General features: G+C 40.1%; 1 protein-coding gene across 16 annotated transcripts in view; it reads left to right on the top strand.

Annotated features, from left to right (window-relative positions):
• Positions 1-16,477, top strand: part of LDB3 (LIM domain binding 3) — a 130,903-nt gene extending 114,426 nt beyond the window's left edge. For all 16 annotated transcript variants that reach the window (XM_054071315.1, XM_054071313.1, XM_054071324.1 and 13 more), the window contains 5 exons: positions 610-910; positions 2,062-2,242; positions 4,463-4,583; positions 6,006-6,121; positions 8,155-16,477. In XM_054071315.1, coding sequence (XP_053927290.1) covers positions 610-910; positions 2,062-2,242; positions 4,463-4,583; positions 6,006-6,121; positions 8,155-8,244 — 809 coding nt within the window. In that variant the 3' untranslated portion in view covers positions 8,245-16,477. The remainder of the gene's footprint in view (positions 1-609; positions 911-2,061; positions 2,243-4,462; positions 4,584-6,005; positions 6,122-8,154) is intronic.
• Positions 16,478-21,922: the final 5,445 nt, after the last annotated feature.

Raw genomic sequence — 21,922 nt, 5'->3', positions numbered from 1 at the left:
TTGGCTTTGTCTTGCTGGTCACGTGAGCTGAACTGGCTCCCTCAATATTGCTGCCAGTGCTCTCTGTGTTCCGTGTGTGGGCCTGTTCTTCTTCAGAAGCCTAGGAATAAAACCTAAAAATGATAGATAACAGTGACATCTGTGGAAGATGCTGGATTTTAATGAATATAATGAGATCAGATTTTAAGCATAACTTCTCATTGCAGTTATAAGGAATTCAGTCTAAAATTTTATGAAATGATCTGGCCTTTCTATTTTTAACCTGTCTTAAACAGATTATACAGCAGTCTGAAACTATCACAGAATTATCATGTCCGCTCCTACTAGAAAATGAAGAGATGCTCCTGAAAATGGTCTCCATAAAATCTGTAAAAGCCAGGAGGCAATGACTTCTGTAATGCATGTGAATTAAAAGTTAGTGACTGTGCTGATATCCTTGGCTTCAGCCCAGAATTAATGAGCAACAGTGGGACAGGCTATAATTAAATGTCATCTGAAGCTTTTATTTTTTGTGTGTCATGGAATATCCTTTGCTAAGTGTTGCTGTCTTGCCATCAGAAGAAAAGACCTTAAAATACTTCTTGGTTTCTTTTGGGATACTTAAAACAGCACCAGCACCAGTTCATTCCTACACTCCTGCCAACGCTGAGCCTGCAAGCCGCCCTCCCTGGGTAACAGATGACTCCTTTTCCCAGAAATTTGCACCTGGAAAAACTACCACCACCGTCACAAAGCACATCCTACCAAGGGGTGCTCCAGTACCATCCTCTGCCTCAACTCCTGCTTACCCATCTCCAGTTTCAACTTCTTCCCAGGCTCCTGCAGTAGCCCGGGGAACATTTCAGAGGGCTGAGCGTTTTCCAGCCAGCAGCCGAACTCCTCTCTGTGGGCACTGTAACAGCATAATTCGGTAAGGTCATGAGGTTTTGAAGCTGGATGAAGCAGAGAGACTGGTTATTGTACATTAATATACAGTACCAGAGCCTACGACTTGGTTAAATTACCCAGCAGGGATGTCTGTTGTCTGCTTCATTAACATTTAACGTTTCCAGAGCTCATTTGGCTATTGTGTGGTTCAGTTTTTATCACTGCGAAGTTATACGTGTTACTTGCTTGTTTCTAGGATGCTGTGGCAAATCACTATTTGTTTTTTAAAGAAGTTTCTGGTCCTGAGGTACCCCTTGAAGGAGGTGTACAGCTTCATCAGGAGAGTTGGGGGGCGGAGGGGAGGATTCTAGAGAGAAAAGGAACAGCAGCCAAATGTAATTGTTACTTTTGTGTCTAAGGAAAAGATAATGCCTACACTCTGCCAGTGATTCATAGCATGTCTCCTTTCTCCTCTCCCAATTCATTCAGCTGGATTGGTGCCCCTAGTTACCTTGTGGACTGCTAACCAGCTTTAAGTAATCCACATTTAACAACAGTCTCCCCCACTAAAGGGAGACAGTTCGGTGATGTAGAACTGCTGACTGTTGTCCTTTACACTGAAATGGAACAACTCCAGCAATAATCACTCTATATAATTAAGAGTGAATCACTAAAACAAATGTAATGTCTTCCATATAATCAAATAGCAAGTTGTCACCTGATAGTGTGACATTTCTAGAACATGCCATGTGTAGTGCTCTCTCAGACGAGAAGAAGGCAGGAGGCTTTAGGAGTTATTGTGAAGTGTGGGGGTGTAGGTTTGGAAATTTGCCTTTCAAATAGCAGCATTATCTTCTGTGTCACAAGTCTTGACCTTTTCTTGGTGTCTTTACAAAGACCACTTACAGATATGCAGTTATGAAAACAATTGCTGTTTTTCCAGAAGTTGTCTGTAAATCCAATGTATGTGACTAAACAATAATGAAATATTTTAAGCAACTGGCAAAGTGATTGAGTAATGAGCTTGAAAAAGACCAATTTCTATTCAGGCTTCTGGATCTTATTTTAATATGTACCTTCACGGTTCAGGTAGAATGGTTGTTATACATGTACGTGGTGTCTTAACAAAGTGAGTTTGTAATCAGGGTCATTCAATCTCTGCAATACAAATAAGATCATTACAATCGTTTACAGGGGTCCTTTCCTGGTAGCCATGGGTCGCTCTTGGCACCCAGAAGAATTCAATTGTGCTTACTGCAAGACATCCTTGGCTGATATGTGCTTTGTGGAAGAGCAGAATAGCGTGTACTGTGAGCGCTGTTATGAACAGTTCTTTGCACCAACCTGTGCCAGGTGCCACGCTAAGATCATGGGGGTAAGAGAACAAGCTTAACCTTGTGCAACTTTGTGGTTCACTGAAATAGTGAATTAGTTTAGACTCTAAGCAATGAACATAAATGTTTAATTATTTCTCCCTTTCTAATAATGATTTTCCAGCCTGATGATTATTTCAGAATGAGAAGCATATTATTGTTTAAGAGTTTTTACCTATCCAAAATCTTGGATATTTCTGTGCCTTATTAAAGTCACAGACCAAATATGTATTCCAATTCCATCTCACCACATTTAAAATAAGTAACGCTTTCTGTGTAGTTCTTTGCTATGTGATACACACTATGTTACTTTTATCTACCTTTTTCTTAAATTTATACTAAGAGACTTGAACTGAGGGAGTTTTCTTGTACAGGATTTAGTCTAAATCTCAAAGGAGAAGCCAGTGGTCTTTGGAAGAGGCACACTGCTCTTGCTGCACATCACTGTTAGCTAGCAACACAGCTGCCAAGAGGAATTCTGCTAACTTGTTATTGTTAAGAAAATACAGAGTAAATACAAAGATTTGAATTCCAGAAAGGCAAAAATAGATGGTATTTTTGTCTTAATGTACTCATGCTTAGGTACAAGTCAATTTGCTCTGCTTATACCATAGATGGTGAGGAGGTTGAAATATTATAGGACAATTTTAGCAGTGTACATATGCAGTTACAGCAAATACATGACAATTCTCTTAAATGAGGAAGTAAGGAGGACCATATTGGCTTTTCACTGCTTAGCTTTCACCTTTTGACATCTGTCTAAATGCTGGCAGTGACAGACTAGATGTTTTTCTTTCCAACTGCCAGTTAAGGATGGCAGCATCAGACCTTTATAGTAAAGCTCTGGCTCCAACCAAGTCTTGTTTGCTGCTACAGCAGTAGGAGTGATTTTACAGCAGAGTACTGACTTAACTTACCTAATTAATGCTGGCACAAATCAGTTCCCCATTATGGATTTTCATCAAGAAAATAGCGAAGATGCCAGCTGCCTCTGTTTATATTAATAAGATTCTCAATCTGGTTTTTTTGCTTCTTAGCTCAGTGGGGTTCATAAATGGATCCAAACCTATTTATCAGTGATAGTTGTTTTGCAAATAGTAACAGAAGTTAATGAATCTCAAATGGTAATTCTCTAATGAGATATATGCCAAACATAAATTAGACTATTTTGTCTACTCATCGGATTGAAAGCATAGAAGAGGACTTCGATCTCTTTTGTCATAGTCAATAGAGATTAAAAATAATCTTTAAAAGAGAATCAGAGTCTACGTATATAATTAGAAGCAACATAAAATAGGGTTTAGATTCTCTGTTGGTGTAGATCAATGCTGTTTCACTGAGGTTAATGAAAAATTAATTCACACCAGTTATGCACCTGGCCCTTTGAAATCTGGACTATTTGACAAAGATAAACTATCATATATCCTCTTGGGCACAAGTATGATTGACAAATTAGCAGGTAACCACGCATTACGGCTTAGTACTGCAGCTTTTGGACTTGGAGGACTTCTGTATGACAAGCTAAGAATGAACCAGTAGTAGAGAGTGCTCCATGCTGGACAGAAGAAAGAAGCTGATAAAATCTGGATACTAAGTTCAAGAGAACATGAGTTGCACAGAATTTGGTTTTTGTGATGGAACACGAGGCTGAGGAGCAGACATGCAAACTCATTTTCACAAATCACATAAGTTAATATCTAACAACCTACTTTTTATTTTTTTTTTAGATTTTCACATTAGCTTATGAAGCGTTCTTGTGAGAAGCTTAAAGAAATTAGTACATAATCTAAGTTGCTTTGAAACATCATATTTTAATCATTTATCCTCTGCATACATTTCTTGGTCTTCAAGAATTACTCTTTAAAATTTATTTAACAAATCATACTCTTGCACTAAAGAGTTCATACTAGTCGTGTCAAAACAAAGGAGAAAATAATCAGAATCTTTGTGGAGAATCTCTCCTGCAACAGCAGCTGGGCATGTTGATACAAACAGCTGCCTGCACTATGCTGTTTCACTTTGGCAAATACTAGAAAGTTTTCAGTCCTATTTCCTCTTTCTTTCCAAAGGAGCCCTATTTCTGTCATACAACTTGCTTCTGAGGAGGGGAATTGGCTGATACAGAAGGGAAAATTACAAGCATCTCTGCCTTGTGTTTTTCTCCACTAGGTATTTGGAGGGCATGCTGTTCCACTGGAGGTTTTTGTTTGTTTGTTTTACAGGAAGTGATGCATGCCCTAAGACAGACCTGGCACACAAGTTGCTTTGTCTGTGCTGCTTGTAAGAAGCCGTTTGGAAATAGCCTCTTTCACATGGAGGATGGGGAACCTTACTGTGAGAAAGGTATGGCAAACTGGACAATTCTGCTCAGTAACCGTGTGCTTCATGTTGTATGGAAGCAACGTAAGAATAAAGCAGCTGATGAACAAAATAAAATCAGTTACCCATCCAGCATGGATTCCACTCTCTGCACATACAAGTCTTTCCCTCTATTTTTCTTCACTGTATATGACAGACTGGCAGAGCACTGGTCTTTGGCCTCTGTGTCCCAGAATGCCTTACTTCATTTTTCTCCCTTATATATTATACTCAACTTGCATTTCTCTCCCTACACATTCTTCCCTGTACCCCTCCCTTCCCCAGTAGATTCTGCTCACTAGAAATATACACATTATGGGCTAAAAAAAATTCTTCATTTAGGGTTCTGGTAGTGCCTCTGTACAATATGTGTGGGTTGCTCTTTCCACTAAGTTGCTTGAACTATGATCTCTGATACTGCTTCCTCACCTGATCAGACAACATATATGAAAAGATAGCTCTTTACAGATGTGCAGCATGTGGTAGTGCAGATATTGTTTTCAGAGTGCTGCAACAAATGAACTGCTTCTTGCTAACTGAGAAAGGAAAAGGCCAGGTTTTCCCAAACTATGGAAAGGATAATAAAAAGGTTTAGTAAATGGTGTTTGCCATGCAAATGAGTTGCCTGCCACAGTCCAGAAGCAGGTTAAGGCTGTAGTGGTATTCCCTCTGTAAGCCCTGCCTGCCTTGTCCATATAACAAGCTAATGCCCTACTTCTCTCTGGAGATTCCTTCCTTACCATTGTGCAAATCAAATTTTACAAATCAGTGAAGAATGAAGACCAAACAGCGTGACTGACTTGGCACCCACCCTTCAAAATTAGAGGTTTTGCCATTACCTCTAATGACTCTCACAAATTCCGTACACCTTTAGAATTTCTGCTAATCTTTCTCAATGTCATGTCTTTCCAAATTGCACTTGATATTCAAAGTAAAGCACTATTAACCAGCCAGTATAAGGTTTTCATAATATTCTCTCTTAATGCAGACAGAACATAATCCAGTCATGGAGACTTAAACTATGCTCTGTACCACCCCTAAGGTGACACTCACTGGCCATTAAGTTGTGTTTTGTGTGATGGTATTTGTCCTTACAAATAGCTTCCACATACATTAAAGCTAATTTAAAACTAATGTGAGTAACATAACTTCAAACTTTATTAATTTTGTATTAATTTTCTATGTTTGTGATGACAACTGCCATGCTGACATGGGGTTTTACACTGAGTTTGTATTTAAATAATGAAAGAAAAGAAGCACATTTCAGTGTAAGCATTTCAGTGAATGTAGTTTAAAACTGAGCAAAAGCAATCCAAAACTTCATCCTCTGGAAACTTTCTATTTCTCTTGGATTTAATACAATTATGTTAAGAGTTTGTTCTAAGTTTGCTTTTTGGTTTATTTTAGATTATGTTGCTTTGTTCAGCACAAAATGCCATGGCTGTGATTTTCCTGTTGAAGCTGGAGATAAGTTCATTGAAGCTCTTGGACACACTTGGCATGATACCTGCTTCATTTGTGCTGTAAGTACTATACCAAATACTGTCTCATTTCTTTTGTACTCATAAGTTGTGAAATAACGTCAGAAGACCTGAAAGAAGGAATGACCAACATGTGCCTAAGGATGCAGATGGATTGAATTTCACTTTTCAGTTGCAGTTGGAGAAGGATGAGAGTAATTTCTCTTCTCCTCTGTAAACTTTATCTAGAATTATTGAATTTGACCATCACAAGTGAGTGCTTTCTAAAAAAAAATTCCAGTTCTAGAGACTGTATACAGTACCACATAGCACTATTGCTGTTATTCTTTCCAATACCTACCAACTAAAGATAAAGCAGGATTTAAAATAAATTAACACCATACTGAACAGTATAGCCATAATCTTACTTACAAAGCGGTGCAGCTTGTATTGCTGTGCAGAATGCTTGTTGAAACTTGCAAAAAGGAGTCTGTTTAGAGAGAATGAATAGTAATTAGCATAGAAATTGGTCAAGCTCATCTATCTGTGGCATGCATGCAGCTGTATAATGTTGCCGTATTCCCACATTCTGCACACAAAGTAGGAAAATCCATATGATAAACAGTACTTTTCATATGGTTCTAATACAGTTGTGCTGCTCTACAACACGTTATTCCTAAAGTAATAATACCTACAACATCTAATTAGCTAAAAACAGTATTTTGGCCACACCAAAAATGACAGTGACAATTTCTAATGTTTGTTGAACTCTAAAATTTAGATTGAAGCGTAGTTAGTTTAGAGAAGTGTATAAATATCTAAAGCTACACAAGCTACTGGTCTTTCAAGGGTACATGAAAGTGAGCAACCCAAGTGTGTCCTCTGAAAATTGAAGTCTTTTCGAAAATTTAACATAGAAAGGAATACTAATACAGCGAATTTCCTTCACAAACTAACAGCTATTCGTCACTTACAAAAGACACTCTCTCTGAATAGTTCATGTTCTTTTTTGCTTGCTCTCTTAACTGCATTCTTATGTATTTATTTAAATTAGCAACCCAATTTTCTGTGGAGGTAGCAGTTTCTTAATGCAGTTCTCACAGCATTTTTTGTTAAGAGCTAACTTTAGTTCTTCCGGTAGGTTAAGTCAAATGCAAATAAACACATGACTGAATTTCTAATATGCAATCCTTATATCCTTTCACATGACTTTCCTTCTGCTTTCAGTAGACCATCACTGATGTTATCACTCACTTGTCTTAGGCCTGCCATAAGCATTAGGGACAACATTTATTCTTCTTCCTAGATTCTGATGTGCTGACTTCCTTAAGTGGTTCTAGTCAACTCTGCCCTTCCAAGCGGTGTTGCACTACCCTGTGCAACATATCACAGGATATCTGTGCAATTCCAGGGCAGCTTAAGCTGATCTAACCTTGGGCTGCTGTGCCTTGGCCATACATTCTCTTATGCTTTGGTATGTCAACACTGGCACTTACGCAGCCAGGCAGAGGACTCTTTGGGTGAAGAATAACCTGGTTAAGTATAAATAATTACTTTCCAATTATACCAGCTGTCTGAATGACCCCTTGATGACATAAGCAGTGATATGAAGACAAAGTAGGAACAAGGGGTGGTATGATGGTAGGATGGGACCCCTGGAACCACGGCACCTAACGAGAGCTTGTGTAAAATTATACAAGGATCCAGATGTAGGTCTTGAAGTTTGAGCTAGCTGCAAGTGCTCAAGTGTGCCACTGTCCTTTGATGGTCTGCACCAGCACTGCTTGGACATGCTGAAGCTGCCCAGGGGTCTGCGTACGAGACTTCAATTTAATGGAAACTAATGAACTTGGTGGGAAGTTGTGGTAGGAAGATACCACAGATTATACAGAGAGGAGAGCTGATGGCAAACAAGAGCCTAACCTCCACATGTCGGAAAACTACCAAGGTGTGCACTTGGATCCAGAAAATCGGATGCACTTTTCCAAAGAGATGCAGGGGCCAAAGACAAATACAGTTGAAACTGATAAACACGTCTTTCTCTCTTTTTCTCTCTTTTTCTAATGATTTCTGATTGTAGTTATTATTAATTCTAGGTATGCCATGTGAATTTGGAAGGTCAGCCGTTCTACTCCAAGAAGGATAAGCCACTGTGCAAGAAGCATGCCCATGCCATCAATGTTTAAAAACAGAGTTGGTAGTCAGTAATGCTGAGGGAAAACAGATGACTTAAGTGGGCAATTATAAAGTTGATAACCATGGCTAGCATTTCTCTTGGTAAAAGGTAGGAAGTTGATACTTCTGAAGTTTAACTTTAACCTCTTTTGTAAATGCAGAACGTGCTTTTGCAAAGTTTGTACAAAAACCTACTGAGTGAACACCCAAAACCAAATGAACCAAGCAACAGTTGGGGAAATACTGAAATTAACTAAAATCTATAATGTAAAAAGTAATGCACAAATACAATTTCAACTGAACTACCCACGGCAGTTTCACTGCTTAGACCACACAGTAGTGTTTAAGAACAACTGGAAGAGTCCTTTGTAGCAAGTAATTTTCTTTCTTAACAAGAACGAATGTGCCACATAATAATCTGCAGAACCAAAGGCCATAGCTTTCAAAGGGAAATAAAGAGATTAGGGTTTCTTCCATGAAAAGTGGCTGCTTTTTCATTACCTTGTGGTGCTACCTCATAGCATCAAATATTTTAGATTCCTTCCAAATAAGAAGTCTGCCTTGAATCCATATATAGCTGGGGAAGCCTAGGAGACAATCCATACTTAGTTTGAAAACAAAGTGGGAAGCAAATTAAATCCTCCCTTAATCCAGTAAAATTGAGGAAAGCACATTGGGTCAACCTCATTAGCGCACTTGGCTTATACATGCACAGTAGATGAGTTTACTCTCAAATAATGATGGAAAAGGACAACTGGCTATAAGTTGCTCTCGCATTTCATGGAATGGAGCTGGCTGGTAAAGCCAGCTTTTAATTCAAAACCAGTTTTCCTTCCCTCTTATGGAAAAAAATACTCAAAGTTGTCTTGGTTTTTAACTCCCATTGGTATCAGTGTATCAGTGGGAGATAGGAATCTACATCTGGACCTTCACGTTGATGGACACAGAGGACAGACATCCATTCAGCACAGCTAGAAGTGGGAGACAGCTTGCAAGAGTTCCCTACTCTATCCCACCTTTTTAGGAAAAGGGCATCTTTTTTTTTTTCCCCTATAGCAAATTAACATTGTTTAAAAATTCATAAGGCAGCATTAACACCACAGGCACATAATCTTGATTCCTTTCGTTAATGTAAATGCAAGACGTCCTGAATTGTAGTAGCATTTCCCATTCTAAAACAGTATATGGGCTCTGACAGAAGATCATAGAGATCTTTTCTAATATTCTAAGAACAACTTTCAAGTTGTTCAGTTATTTATAAACCTTTTATTTTGCAAAACAGCAACACTTGTAGCACTGATAATACTTTCAGATTTTTAATTTTAAGTATCATTGACTTTTGTGTTGGAGACAGCACTTTTGTCTGACAGAAAATAAGAGTTAAAATGGAAAATAATCACTTCAAGTTTCATTAATAGTAAGTTGTTTAAGTGAGAATTACGATGTGTGTGCTGACAGCTTGCAGTACTGACAATTTTGAATTACTGTTTCTGAGGTGGAGGATGTGTTTTGTGGGCCACATTCTGGTGCCATATGCACCTTGTTTTACTTTGTGTTTTGAGTAAGAAAGAATGACGTAGCATTGTCTGCCTTCTCCCTCCTATGGGTAATGCCGATTTTAAGAAAAGTCTTTTTAGGGATGAATAACTATCCAATGCTTGGGGGGAAGGGGAGGAATAAAAGAAATTTGGCATTCTAATAGGAGAGTTAAGTTAGCTGCAGGTAGTCTGCATCTTGTACAACAGTAACAACTTGACCTGACTGTGGCAGTTTTGCCATGTATGACCTCTATTTATTCAGGAGGTATCCTTGTTCTCACTGATCTTAGCTGTGATCTGGCCTGAGTGCTACAGGGTCAGATTTTTCTATGCACGAATTATTCTGAAACAATAGTACTTTATATGCAAAGCCCTTTTTTTTTTCTATAGCAAATAGATTTTTGTTTTCAGTTGATTCTGGGCTGGTTTGAATATGGTTCCATTGATTACAAAATCCAAAGGTCTGGTTCATACTGTTCTCTAGAAGAATAAATTGTAATCATGGAAGTTAAATATTTTTTCACTCATATCTGACTTTTTAAATACATTTCTAGGTTTCCTGTTGATTTTTTAAAGTCATTCAACAAAATGGTTTTTATTATTCTCTGTTATTTAAGAGAATTCATATCAGTATATTATATACTAAGACTGCATTGAAGATATTCTTTAAGCAGATTTCTGTGTTACCACTGACTGGGAGTGTATCTCTTAGTGTCAACATCAGAGCAGGGAGTCGGACTCCTTGGGACGACACAAAATGCTAGGGCTTGTGATGCCTCAGAATTTCATGAGGTCTTTCACCTCTAATGTGCATGTGTCTATGTGTGTGTCTCCCTTTCCACCTTCCCCCTCAATGTCCCTAAAAGCTCCCTCTCCACTGGCAACTTGAAGGGCACAGCGTTTTGGGAGATGGTCAGAGCAGCAGCAGGGCTGCAGTCTGCGCAAAGATGGTGGGAGGCAGCCCAACAGGGGCTGTCTCCTCGTCACACACACTCCCAGGGGAGCCCAGATTGCCAGCTGAAGTGGCCCAGCTCAGCCTGCAAAATGCTGAGAACAGGAAAAGGCAGGCTTGGATCAGAGAAGAGAAAGCACCTGCAGCAGCTCTGGGGACCTCTGGTTGAGTGTGAAAAGATGAGGCATTGAGGAGATGGGAAGCCCACACTGCAGCTGGGGCTGGAGGAGGGGGAATAGCTAGGGAAAGCCAGTTTCACCGACATGGGAGATAGTTAGGGTGGGGCAGAGGAGGGAAGGGGAATAGGCGGGATGACTCACTACAGTCAGGGAAAGGGCTTGAAGTGGGAAATTAGGGTAGGGGAAGCTCACAATTGCCCAGAGAGATAGTATGAATATGTATAGAAGGAGCGAGCAGGACGGAGAGCGGATCCAAGGTAGTAAATCTGAAGTCAGTGCTGCAGAAAGGTGAATGCAGTGTGTGTAAGCATAGCTTGAACTAGCGTCTGCAGTGGCAACCATGAAAATGCAGCAGCATTCAGACTTCAGCGTACTAGCTTCAAGGAGTCCTGAAAATTTCCTTTTCAGTGGGAACCGGACTAGCTTTAAAGTCCTGAAAACTTCCTTGGACAGATAACCTGCACTGTAACACATGCCCTGACTCCAGCTGGTGTCTGAGCAAGTGAGATTAAAACTAGTTTACATATCACTATATGAGGTACAGTGATATCTCTGAATGAAGAACAGAGATACCCTGAGGATTATCATGTAATAAATTTCCTGTTTTGACTTGTGCTGCTTCATAATGTGGTCCAATAATAGGGAATCCACTTACCCACCCTTTATATCATATTAAGGTATAATTTTTGCACATATATGAACCAGAAATTTGTGAATAATAATGTAGCATTGTAACTTTCACAGGGGTAGAATACCACATAACTGCTGATACTCTGCTGCTGTCACCTTTGAGATACGGAGGGGGAAAGATGCGTAGATATATATATAAAATTGAGAATAGGGCCCTTCAACTATCACTGAACGTCAATGCTGTACAAAAATATGCAAGATGAATACAGTGTACTTGTTTGTTTTACATCATGTAACAGATGCCTGGGAGAAGTCCTAAGTTCCTTTAAATATTTCTTTTAATTCTAATTAAGGTGAGGTTTTACATAGTAAAACAAAGATACTGTACTTCTGAATGACCAACAAAAAGACCAGTCTTTTACCAAATTCAAAAGTGTCAGAGGCTTCAAAAATTATCTTAATGCTTTTTCTCTTTTTCTGTTCTTTTTGTAGAACAGAGTAGATTAAATTTCCAAATACAACTGCTTTTATTATCTGGAAAAAAAAAACCACCTTAAGCCTTCTTTTTTTAGAAGTTAGCTTTTACTATATTTGGTTTACTTATTACACATTTCTAAATGAAATTAAAAACAAGGAATAATATTTTACTTTGGTCCTTCAGTGGTCAGTACTTCGGGTGAAATGTTTTGTTAAAGATTATATGTATTTATGTTTAATAATGTGAATGTCCACAGCACTGAACACACTCATTAGTGTCTAATGCTGGGCACGCTAATGTGTATTTGCAATACTTGTCTTCCTGGTAGCAGATATTAATTTCTTTAGTATTTATAAACATTAGAATTTGAAACGGAGTGATTTCTTGCCTGCAGTGATCATATTAGAAGTCTAGGTTTTATAATATATTGACATGTTGACTTGATGCCACAAGTGCCCTTGCTTTTAGATACATATTTTTTCTGAAGTTCCTAGTTATTTCAGAAACAGAATGTAGTGTGGTTTATGAGGTGTGAGTAACTACCTTGCATGGATTACCTGTGCCAACGTGAACAAAACAGACTAGTAATAAAAGCAATGTGCAAATACAGTTAAAGCTTTATGATTTGGGCATATTTATTAATAAGGCATGTGAACAGCTGACAGCTTTCAGCCATGTAATACTGATAAGAAAGCACACAAAAGCTTGTACTCTCTACTTCAGACCTGAAAATAAAAATTAAAAGCATTGGTTTCAACCTTATTGTATATCAATCTCGAATGTTTTATTAACCAAATAACACTGTTTTAAGCAAACAAATGTTAGTAAGTTTAAAAGATGTAGTGTGCACTAACAGTACATGTTGTAACTTAGCAAGACTTGTATAGTCACATATCTTATTGTGTCAACAAACAGTGTTTATAGTAACTTTATAAGGAACGGATAAATTCTGTCTTAGGCTACATCAATGCATCTGAGAACAAAGTTCAGTTGCGTAAGTTCAGGTGGGTGTTCTTCCGTTCCTTAGTAGAAGTGACTTTAAATAAGATACAAAATGTTTTAAATGTCCTCATTGAGCACTAGTGCCAAGAAATACTTCTAAATGAAAGGATTTCTTCATGTAACAGCGTGGCTTAGAAAAACAGCCATTTTGAACATTCCTAATCCACACCCCTCAGGAATGCAGGATTTTAAAAGATACAACCAATTATGTTAAACCTAATTAAGAGGTTGTCTGATAAATGAACAGGCTTGGCTTTAGACAGCGTTACAAAGTACAGAAACAGGAATCACAAATTTGTGCCCTTTGCTTTTATTCTACAGCCCTAATTTCTGTCTACAATATGCATGAGTTAAAAATTCAAACAAGTGAGCAGAACATAAGCAAAAGTGCTGTTTTTCAGATTCTGTTCTGGCTGTCAGCCTTTGCACAAAACAATGGTTCCTAAACTCTGCACTGTGATCCCTGGACAGTTCAGCTGTTGGAAGTGGAAGCAAGAGAGGCACAAGCATAGCACTGTGCCAGCTAATGGGGTGCATAGTGAATAGAGCAAAGTTCATTAGAAAAGGACATGATGCAAAATGGCTTGACAAGTGTTGCATTAAGAGATTATTAAAAGAAGAAAGATTACAATTTGCTCTGAATGATTTAAAAACTATACGCTTTGGCATGTTTCGCCCCCACCTCCCAATCACGAATCTTAAATTCAGCCAGTTTCTGTTGATTAAAGAAGGAAGGAATGTGTGAATAAGATTGCTGAAACCATATTGAATACACAATGAAATGCTTTGTTCTCCCAGCCAAATCAAAGAGTTATGGATGAGATTCAGATAATATTCAGGCATAAACTCTGTGCTGTATGCCTATAAAACATGCCCTTAGATAGCTGTTAAAAGTACAGTTCCTGCTCCTCTTGGGAAGATTACATCAAAGGAAAACAGTAACAAATGTGTGTTGCACTAATAAGGACTGTCAGTCTGAGTCACAAAAATTTGACAAGCAGAATGAATTTTTTTCAAGTGAAGCTAAACTTTTCAACAAAATGTGGTTTTCCTTTAAAAGTTTCCAGATTTAAACTGTTAGGGAATAATAAATTAGTATGCATACAGTATCATTAATAAACCTGCCTCCACTACAAAAGTATTTTCTAATCTTACTACTTTAGAATTTAGATTATTTTCATTAATGACAAAGATGTTATGGAAATTCTTCTTTCACTTAGTTTTACTTTGCATAGCATTACTGCAAAAGCATCAAAGTATTTCTTAAACCTATTTATTTATTTATTTTTCTTTTAATTCAAAGATACAGATAATAAGACAACTTCGAATTTATGAAGGTGACAGTCCTTCCAGTGCTTGTGGAATGAATACTGCTTGCTACAAGAAAGCTAGGAAATGTGCTGTTCTCCTAGAATGCTGCATTCTCATGGAATAGGAGCTTTTCTGAGTCACTATTCTTCTGTTACTTGTTGTGACGCCAACTAGCCTGAATTCAAACTTGCTAAGCTTTCAGTTCATTTGGCAGAATGCATGCTCACACTGAAGGACACCACGTTGTCCCCATGTCACTTACTCAGCTTTGTGTTACACATCTTATAATGGATGGGAAAGAGTTTTATGGTGTTAATTACATCCAGGCACACAACCATAGACTTTCAGTTTAGGAGGAGCATCCTTAGAGATTAAATTCTTAGTAGCAAATAGATAACGCATTATCCACCTTTTATAAACTTACATGGCTGATGGCTGTTCGAGATTTCATCCATTTCCTAAGCAGTCACAGAAGCAGCTCTCTGTTCAGAAGTTCTCTAAAAACAAAGACTCAGTGTTATTTAAAAAGTAGATATTAAAGTCTGGGGGCAGGGTATGTCCTTAGGGTCTAGATTTGCACTATTTAGTAGAACAGTTTTTGCTCCTGTGTAATTCCTACCAAAAAAAATTAGAGCATGCATAACAGAGAAATGCTGGGCTGTTACTCCTCCTTCCTAACACTGGGTAAGAATCCTCACCCCCTTCAGCTTGGGGAAATTCACTGGCACAGAAAGGTATAAGTTACATCTGTGTTCCAGCTTCAGAGAACTTGGCCGTAAGTACTTAAGCTGAGAAGACTTTACTTATTCCTTTAAAGGACAGTGACAAATTTTCTGCTTTCTCTGATCTCATACCATAAAAGAACAATCTTTAAGTCAAAGGACAGTTAAATAAGTGTTTATTTTACACTCTAATTATTAAATGCAACTGCTTAAAAGTGAACAATTGCTATCAAGGAAAGCGCATGTGAAAGTTGTAAAATAAGATAAAAATTTAGGATAGTGAAAATGAAAAAAAAAAAAGTAGCTTTTAGCAGGACAATTAATCACCCTTCCCTTATTCATCATAGAATCATGCATGGTAACTGAATTAATGGTGAAACATTCAGTAATAGGCCTTAGTAAGGAAACAGGAGCAGTGTATCAGGATATCCTTTTTCCGCCCCAGAGTACCAATACTTTCAATTTTATATACAACGGAAGTAATTAATTGTAACACAAAGAAGCACAGCTGTGTTTCCTGATAGCCACACGTGCAATAGCTACTATTGTTTAGCATTTGAGTGTGTACACTGAAAACTTTTCAACTGCTCTGAACATTTTATATTTTGGGGATTTAATTTCCACTAATAGTTTCTGAATTTATAGTGGAATTTTAATATGCTATTATCTTAGGTTCGATCCTGCATCTCTAATCAGGTAATTTTTTGTTGATGCCAGTGGGAGTTTAAACTGAATTAGGTAGAGCTGCCAAATCCAGAGATTTGCAGACACAGGCCACTTTCACTAGATGCAAAGGAAGTTATATAGACTATTTGTCAGGATGTGCTTTTAGTTGTGTGCATTTCTTTTAACTTGTTCAAATTCTAGTTCTAGTACGTATTCAAGTATCTTACAGACTAAGGGAGAAAAGCTTTATTGCTGTAATTTTAACTTCATTACATGTTTGCAGTCCTATCAGCTGACTTCAGTGACTGATATACAAGCATATCTTTTCTTATTATTGATTGAGTAGATTTGTATTATTTTGGTTTTGCTAGAATATGAAGAAGAGAACTAGACTATTTTGCTGCATTTGTTCTTATTTACCAGCAATGCATTGGTGGTTAAAGATAGGTGTAACCTGAGAAAATTAAGGATTGAATTGAAATTATTTGGTTCATTTGTTTTGCATGGGATTCAGATCAGTTCAGATCATTCTAGCAAGCTTGGAACAACACAGGATTTTTAATCTCAGAAATGTCTGTCTTTGTAAATTTTTACACTGCCCACTATAGCTGCCAGAAACGTGTCTGCTTGAATCCACGCCTCTTGAGGACAAAGCTGTTACAGAAATTTTCTGTATTGAAAAGAATTCTCCTTGTTTAACAGGAAGTTTAAGAAATATTGCCTTTTTCAGTATTGGTTCAGTTTCTGTTGCTGAAAAGAATCGCTATCAAGAAGTGAATTTTTTGTTACAAAGGCTGGGGGGGGACGAAGCCTCAGCATCAACAGGAGAAATGTCAATTCAGTGTGGTTTTGGATGTAAGGATTATTCAAACTTCTAAAGAAACGAAGAAATACTTCTAATAATAAGAGGTGGAGGAACACAAATATATCTTATTCTCAGAGAGACGCTAATAATTAAAACTTCCTTGTAGATCATTCAGCACTGCAAACTGATCGCTAATTCCAAATATCAATTATAAAATCAGCACTGCAGTCTAACTCTAAATACTTAATATTCTCAGATAAAATGAAGACTTTAAGGATTTTATTTGGATGCATCCAGGAGAAAACACATTATTAATTCTTCAAACAAACTGCTGTGAGTGAAGCATCAAGGTGAAACCTCTGCTGAGCCTACCAATATTTTCTTTTCCTGTGTAAGACTTCTAATGCTCTTATTACCAACACTGGCCTTAATAAAAAACAAAATAATTTGAAATGTTTGTTTGTATTTATAAGGAGAGTTGTATCAGGGTTTATTATGGCCTGGTGAGAAGACTGGAATATGGTTTTTGTACCTGGGGGTACACAGAACAGAAACATACAGCTCAGTTGGAAGAAGAAACAGAAAAAGCAATAGAAAGTTTGTTTCCTGACTGGTAATATGTCTCCTAGAGCACTTGTACCACCACACAGAGTGCTCCCATTTCGACAGACCTTTGCAAGATGCAGCTGAGTTCCCTACCACACACCTCAATAAGAAATGGGTTCACATCCCACAGCAGCCACCTGAGGCCGTGACAGGTATAGCCATTATGTCCTCCTTACTCCCTGTCCACTTGCACTAGGCTGAAGAATTCGGTGTGCAGAGACCCAGAAGTAGCCCCGAAACACACCAGGTGCTTAAGCTATGGGAATCATTTCCTGTTTCCTTGTGCCTGTGCTCTGCACATGGAGCTGTTATTCTCTGGAGTATCTCACAGTGCTCTCCAGTGCTGCGCTGTGCTCAGTTCCACATCACGCTTGCTTTACTGAAGGTTGGCCCAGGCTTGCAGTGCTGATGAATACTTTTGCCTTTTTACTATCAGCGCTTCACTAGCAGACATTTTTTTTTAAAACCAACCTTTCTTCACAGATTTTGATTCTGCCTTATTGAGGTAATTATACTTACATTTAAAATACTTAATGAAATCCATGACATTCCTAAGTAACAGACAGCTGAACAAATTTATAATCAAAAGAATGTGCCTTCAAGTAAAATAATTTTGAAAAAAAGACAAAGCCAAATTCACGTCATTTTCAGTGAAAAAAATTGTGTCCCTGGCTGAAGTAGTATTCTTTTAATATGGAACATGGAATATTTATTTTGGTCACAGTAACAGAGAAGTACTCATCTAATTGCAAACAGTTTTCAAAAATGTATTTGGACCACAGATTTAAGACATATGAATCCCAGAGATGGAAGTGAAGAGGATCTGAAGAGCTGTATCACACGGATGACCTTCTCCCTACATATACCTCTTTGTTCTCAAAGATCTTTTGATATTTAAGATTTGCAGTTCCTAAGTGATTCCAAGAACTAATAAGAAATTCCTGGAGAGGAAATGACAGAGAAAGCAGCTGGAAGGCTACCCAATTTGTGATTTAATTATTTTTTAAATACAGCTCTCTTCATCATGACAGTCAGTCTTGAACTGCTGCTTCCATATTTCATGTCAGGCTTCCACATCCCATTCAGGCCAAATGTCAAATGAGCATATGTTCATTTTCAGATGACAGTGTCTTTGAGTATTCCTTGATTAACAAAATAAATACTTCACGTTAACAAAACCTGATGTGTCTGAGTTTCTGCAGATTCCTAAAATCTTTACCAGGTGAGATGTCTGTTACTGATAACAAGCTGACTGTAATAATGCGTCTTTCTGAGTGACTATCACCTAAAGCATTCATCTTCTTGTTTAAATAGGTATCACTACCTCTCCTGAAACATAAACAAAGCAAAACATATCAGGTTTGATTCTTCATAGTTTACTTGGCAAAAGTCATAGCTTAAATTTCCACAGTTACTTTTATTTGGGAAAATACAATCTGGTTCTTCAGGCAGCACATAAAGAAAACTTCCATCCCCAGGTCGAACATCTCGCATGTCGGGATTGGTACCCAATCCCCTTCTTGCACACACACTGCTGTATGACTGTAAATAAGGAATTCCAGTCTACTCACATTGGTTTCATACTTTTGTTGGAAATGCATATGTTTTAAAAATGAAAGTTTATACCTGTATGAAACTGGAAATGTATTGTAAATACTGCACTGTTTTGGAAGACACCAGTGTTTTCCGTGTGCTGTTTCACCAGACATCCATCACAATCCAATACTTTGTAAGGCTGTTATGATTCACCGTTTTAGACCAAGATTCGGTTCCATTTTCTCCAGCCCTGGTATTACTATAATGTAGTTTACTTCCACGGACTTTATTTGGTGATTAAGATGAGCATTTACACAGTGCTCATTTATGCACAGAATAGGCACACTGGCCATAGCAACTTCAGCAATGGGATTTTTGACCTGACAGGGACCATAACTTGTGGTATCCCCAGTGCCTGAGTGCCACTAAAAGCACGTGCCGAGATGGCAGCTTGTGTGCAAATTTACTCACCAGGAACTGGACGAAAATAGCTGCTCCGTTTCACACAAGGGATCAAGTAAATTTCAAGGGTAGTGGCTTTTGCTAAATTCATGCATACTGGATTTAAATCAATATCCGACATCTGAAAAGCATGGGACTGTACTACCACACAGTTTATGACTTAAAGAGATGCTAGCTCTAACAGCTTTGGTTCTGGTTGAGAGCACACACACGCATGGTGCATTCTTCTTCCATATTGAGTGTCTATTCTGTTGCTATAATCTGATAGCAGACAGAGTGGAAGAACAGCAGACTCATATTTTCCTTTGAGATTATAAACATAAGCATACAAGTTCTGTATTGCTTGGCATGAAAGCTGTGATTTTGTCTTTCTTGCAGGCTGTCTTTGTTTTGGACACTGACAGATTTTTCTGGATGATGGTCATTGGAAAAACTCTAGTAAGACAAGACCTGTATTTTTAAATGTTTGTCACCCTAGTATCTGGCCACCTACCCTTACTAGGTGTGTCTTTAACTGCCTACATTTAAAGGAGCCTGTGAGGCTGATAGGTTTGAAATTACCCTTCCTCTTTTATTTTGCTGTACAGGATAGTATGCAAGCTAAGCACTCACCCAACGATCCGTGCATACAATGCATGTGACCGATGCTGCAGAGTCAGTGCTCTCATCTTACACTCAAGAGGTGACTGCTCTAGAGTGGAGTGGAACACACATTTACGAGTCCTGTCGGATACCAGCATGCAAAAATGGAGCTAGACTGCAGCGAGGGCAACAACACAAGCAAGGCAGTGTTTCCCACAATATATGCACATGTGGCTGCTTGGCACTGATAAGTCAGATTGCTTCCCAATCAGTTATTCTCTAGAAAGAGTTTATCTAGGCAAGCATCTCAGCACTAGCAGTCGCTGGGATGTCCTTAAGGCCTAAAGGGTGTTTTGGTCTGCAGCAAAGGGAAACTGTGTAGGTTTATATGATCTGCATGATCTTCATTCCCTCCGCAGTTGGCTTTGTGTACAAAGTTCTTTATGCAGAATAACCCTGTGGTGGCACAAGAGAAAGGCAAGACCATGTCAACAGCAGAACTGTTGCCACTTTGTTGAGTGAAGGATTTAAAAACAGCAGGCCAGGTGGGAACTGCGCGGTCTCCTTTTCGCATAACATACTGTTATTAAAGCTCCTTCTGCGCTGCTGCTGGGAGACATCACTTGAAGACAGACAGACAAATTATTACTTTGCTAATTTGTCCTAATGATGAGGAGCTTGGAAATGCAATGCAAATTGTGGCCTTCAGCAACCTTATCAGTGAGCAAAGCTCATTGCATAAGTTATAATGTGTTCCAATCTAACTGGGCTTATTTAGACATACGGGAAATGGAAAAGAGCAAACAAACAATTCTGTCCTTTGCAATGGAACTCTATCCCTCATACGACACGGCAATGCCAGCCTTTTCACTGTTTTTCCACAAAGCTAAAAGGCCCGTTTGAGGCTCTTGTTTCTCCCTATGCCTCCGTCACTGCTGCCTGCTCGTTGCCCACCCCAGTGCAAGCACAGGCCCCCTTTAATTCACATCAAAGCCGCTGCAGTAATCTCCCACCCCACCTACTCTGTGAATCCTGGCAGCTTGTCGATTTTCCATGGTGCCAACACCACCAGCTTATGGATGGAGCTTCCCGGCCCTGTTTCTCACGTCTCAATCCATCTCCTCGGCTAGCAGTGCCTCCACGACACCTACTCGGCCACTTTTTGCCCTCACACCTTCCTGGCCTTCCCTAGAAGCACTCCTGTACCCTTTTTGCGGGGAAAGCCCTCCTCGGCAGCGGGGCAAGGGCACGTCTTGGGGCTGGGGGCCCAGCGACAAGCTGGCTCAGGCGGCTGCTGGCTGCGGCCTGTGCTCCCGCCCGAGGAGGGACGACGGGGGAGGAGAAGCAGGCCGGGCCAGTTCCTCCCGGCCAACTTTTTCCCGGGGTGCCCCGCCAGCCCTCCCGCCCACGGCACGTGTTGATGGAAGAGCGGAGGAGGCAGCGGCGGCGGGTGCGGGCCCCGCGGGGGAGGATGGGGGATACAGACCCCTCGGGGAGGGGACAGACCCTGCTTCGGGGGGAGGATGCGGGATGCAGACCCCTTGGGGGATGCAGAATCCTTCGGGGGATACAGACCCCCTCTGGGAGATGCAGACCCCGCTCTGAGTGGCGGCTGCGCGATCCAGGCTCTCTGTTGCAGGGGGGGAAGATGTGGGACGCAGACCTCTCACGAGAATACAGCCCCTGCTCCAGGGATAGGCTGCGGGGAGGAGACCCCTCGGGGGATACAGATCTCGTTTCGGGGGATGCAGACCCTGTTCCAGGGAGAGGCCGGGGAATACAGACCCCCTCGGGGGATGCAGACCCTGTTCCAGGGAGAGGCCGGGGAATACAGACCCCCTCGGGGGATGCAGACCCTGTTCCAGGGAGAGGCCGGGGAATACAGACACCCTCGGGGGATGCAGATACTGCTCCAGGGGGAGGATGCGGGACACAGACCCCTCGGGGGATGCACACCCCGCCCCGGGGGACGCTGCCAGCAGGTCTGGCCCACGAGCCCCGCTGTGACGGCCAAGCACCGCCCGCTCCCGGCTCTGAGGGGCAGCAATTGTCCCGTCCCCCCGGGTCCCTGGCTGCGGGGCGGGCCTGGCACCGCTCTCCCCGCCCCCCCCATCCCGCCCCCGCGCGCTCCCGCCTCTCTCTACCTCCCCCCCCCCGCGCGCGCTCCCGCCGGCCGCAGGGATTGGAATCCGGGCTCCTTTCCCGCCCCGCCCCGCCCGC

The sequence above is a fragment of the Cuculus canorus genome, chromosome 7, assembly GCF_017976375.1.
Source record: "Cuculus canorus isolate bCucCan1 chromosome 7, bCucCan1.pri, whole genome shotgun sequence".
Lineage (NCBI taxonomy): Eukaryota > Metazoa > Chordata > Aves > Cuculiformes > Cuculidae > Cuculus > Cuculus canorus.
This window is presented reverse-complemented; position numbering and strand designations above follow the sequence as displayed.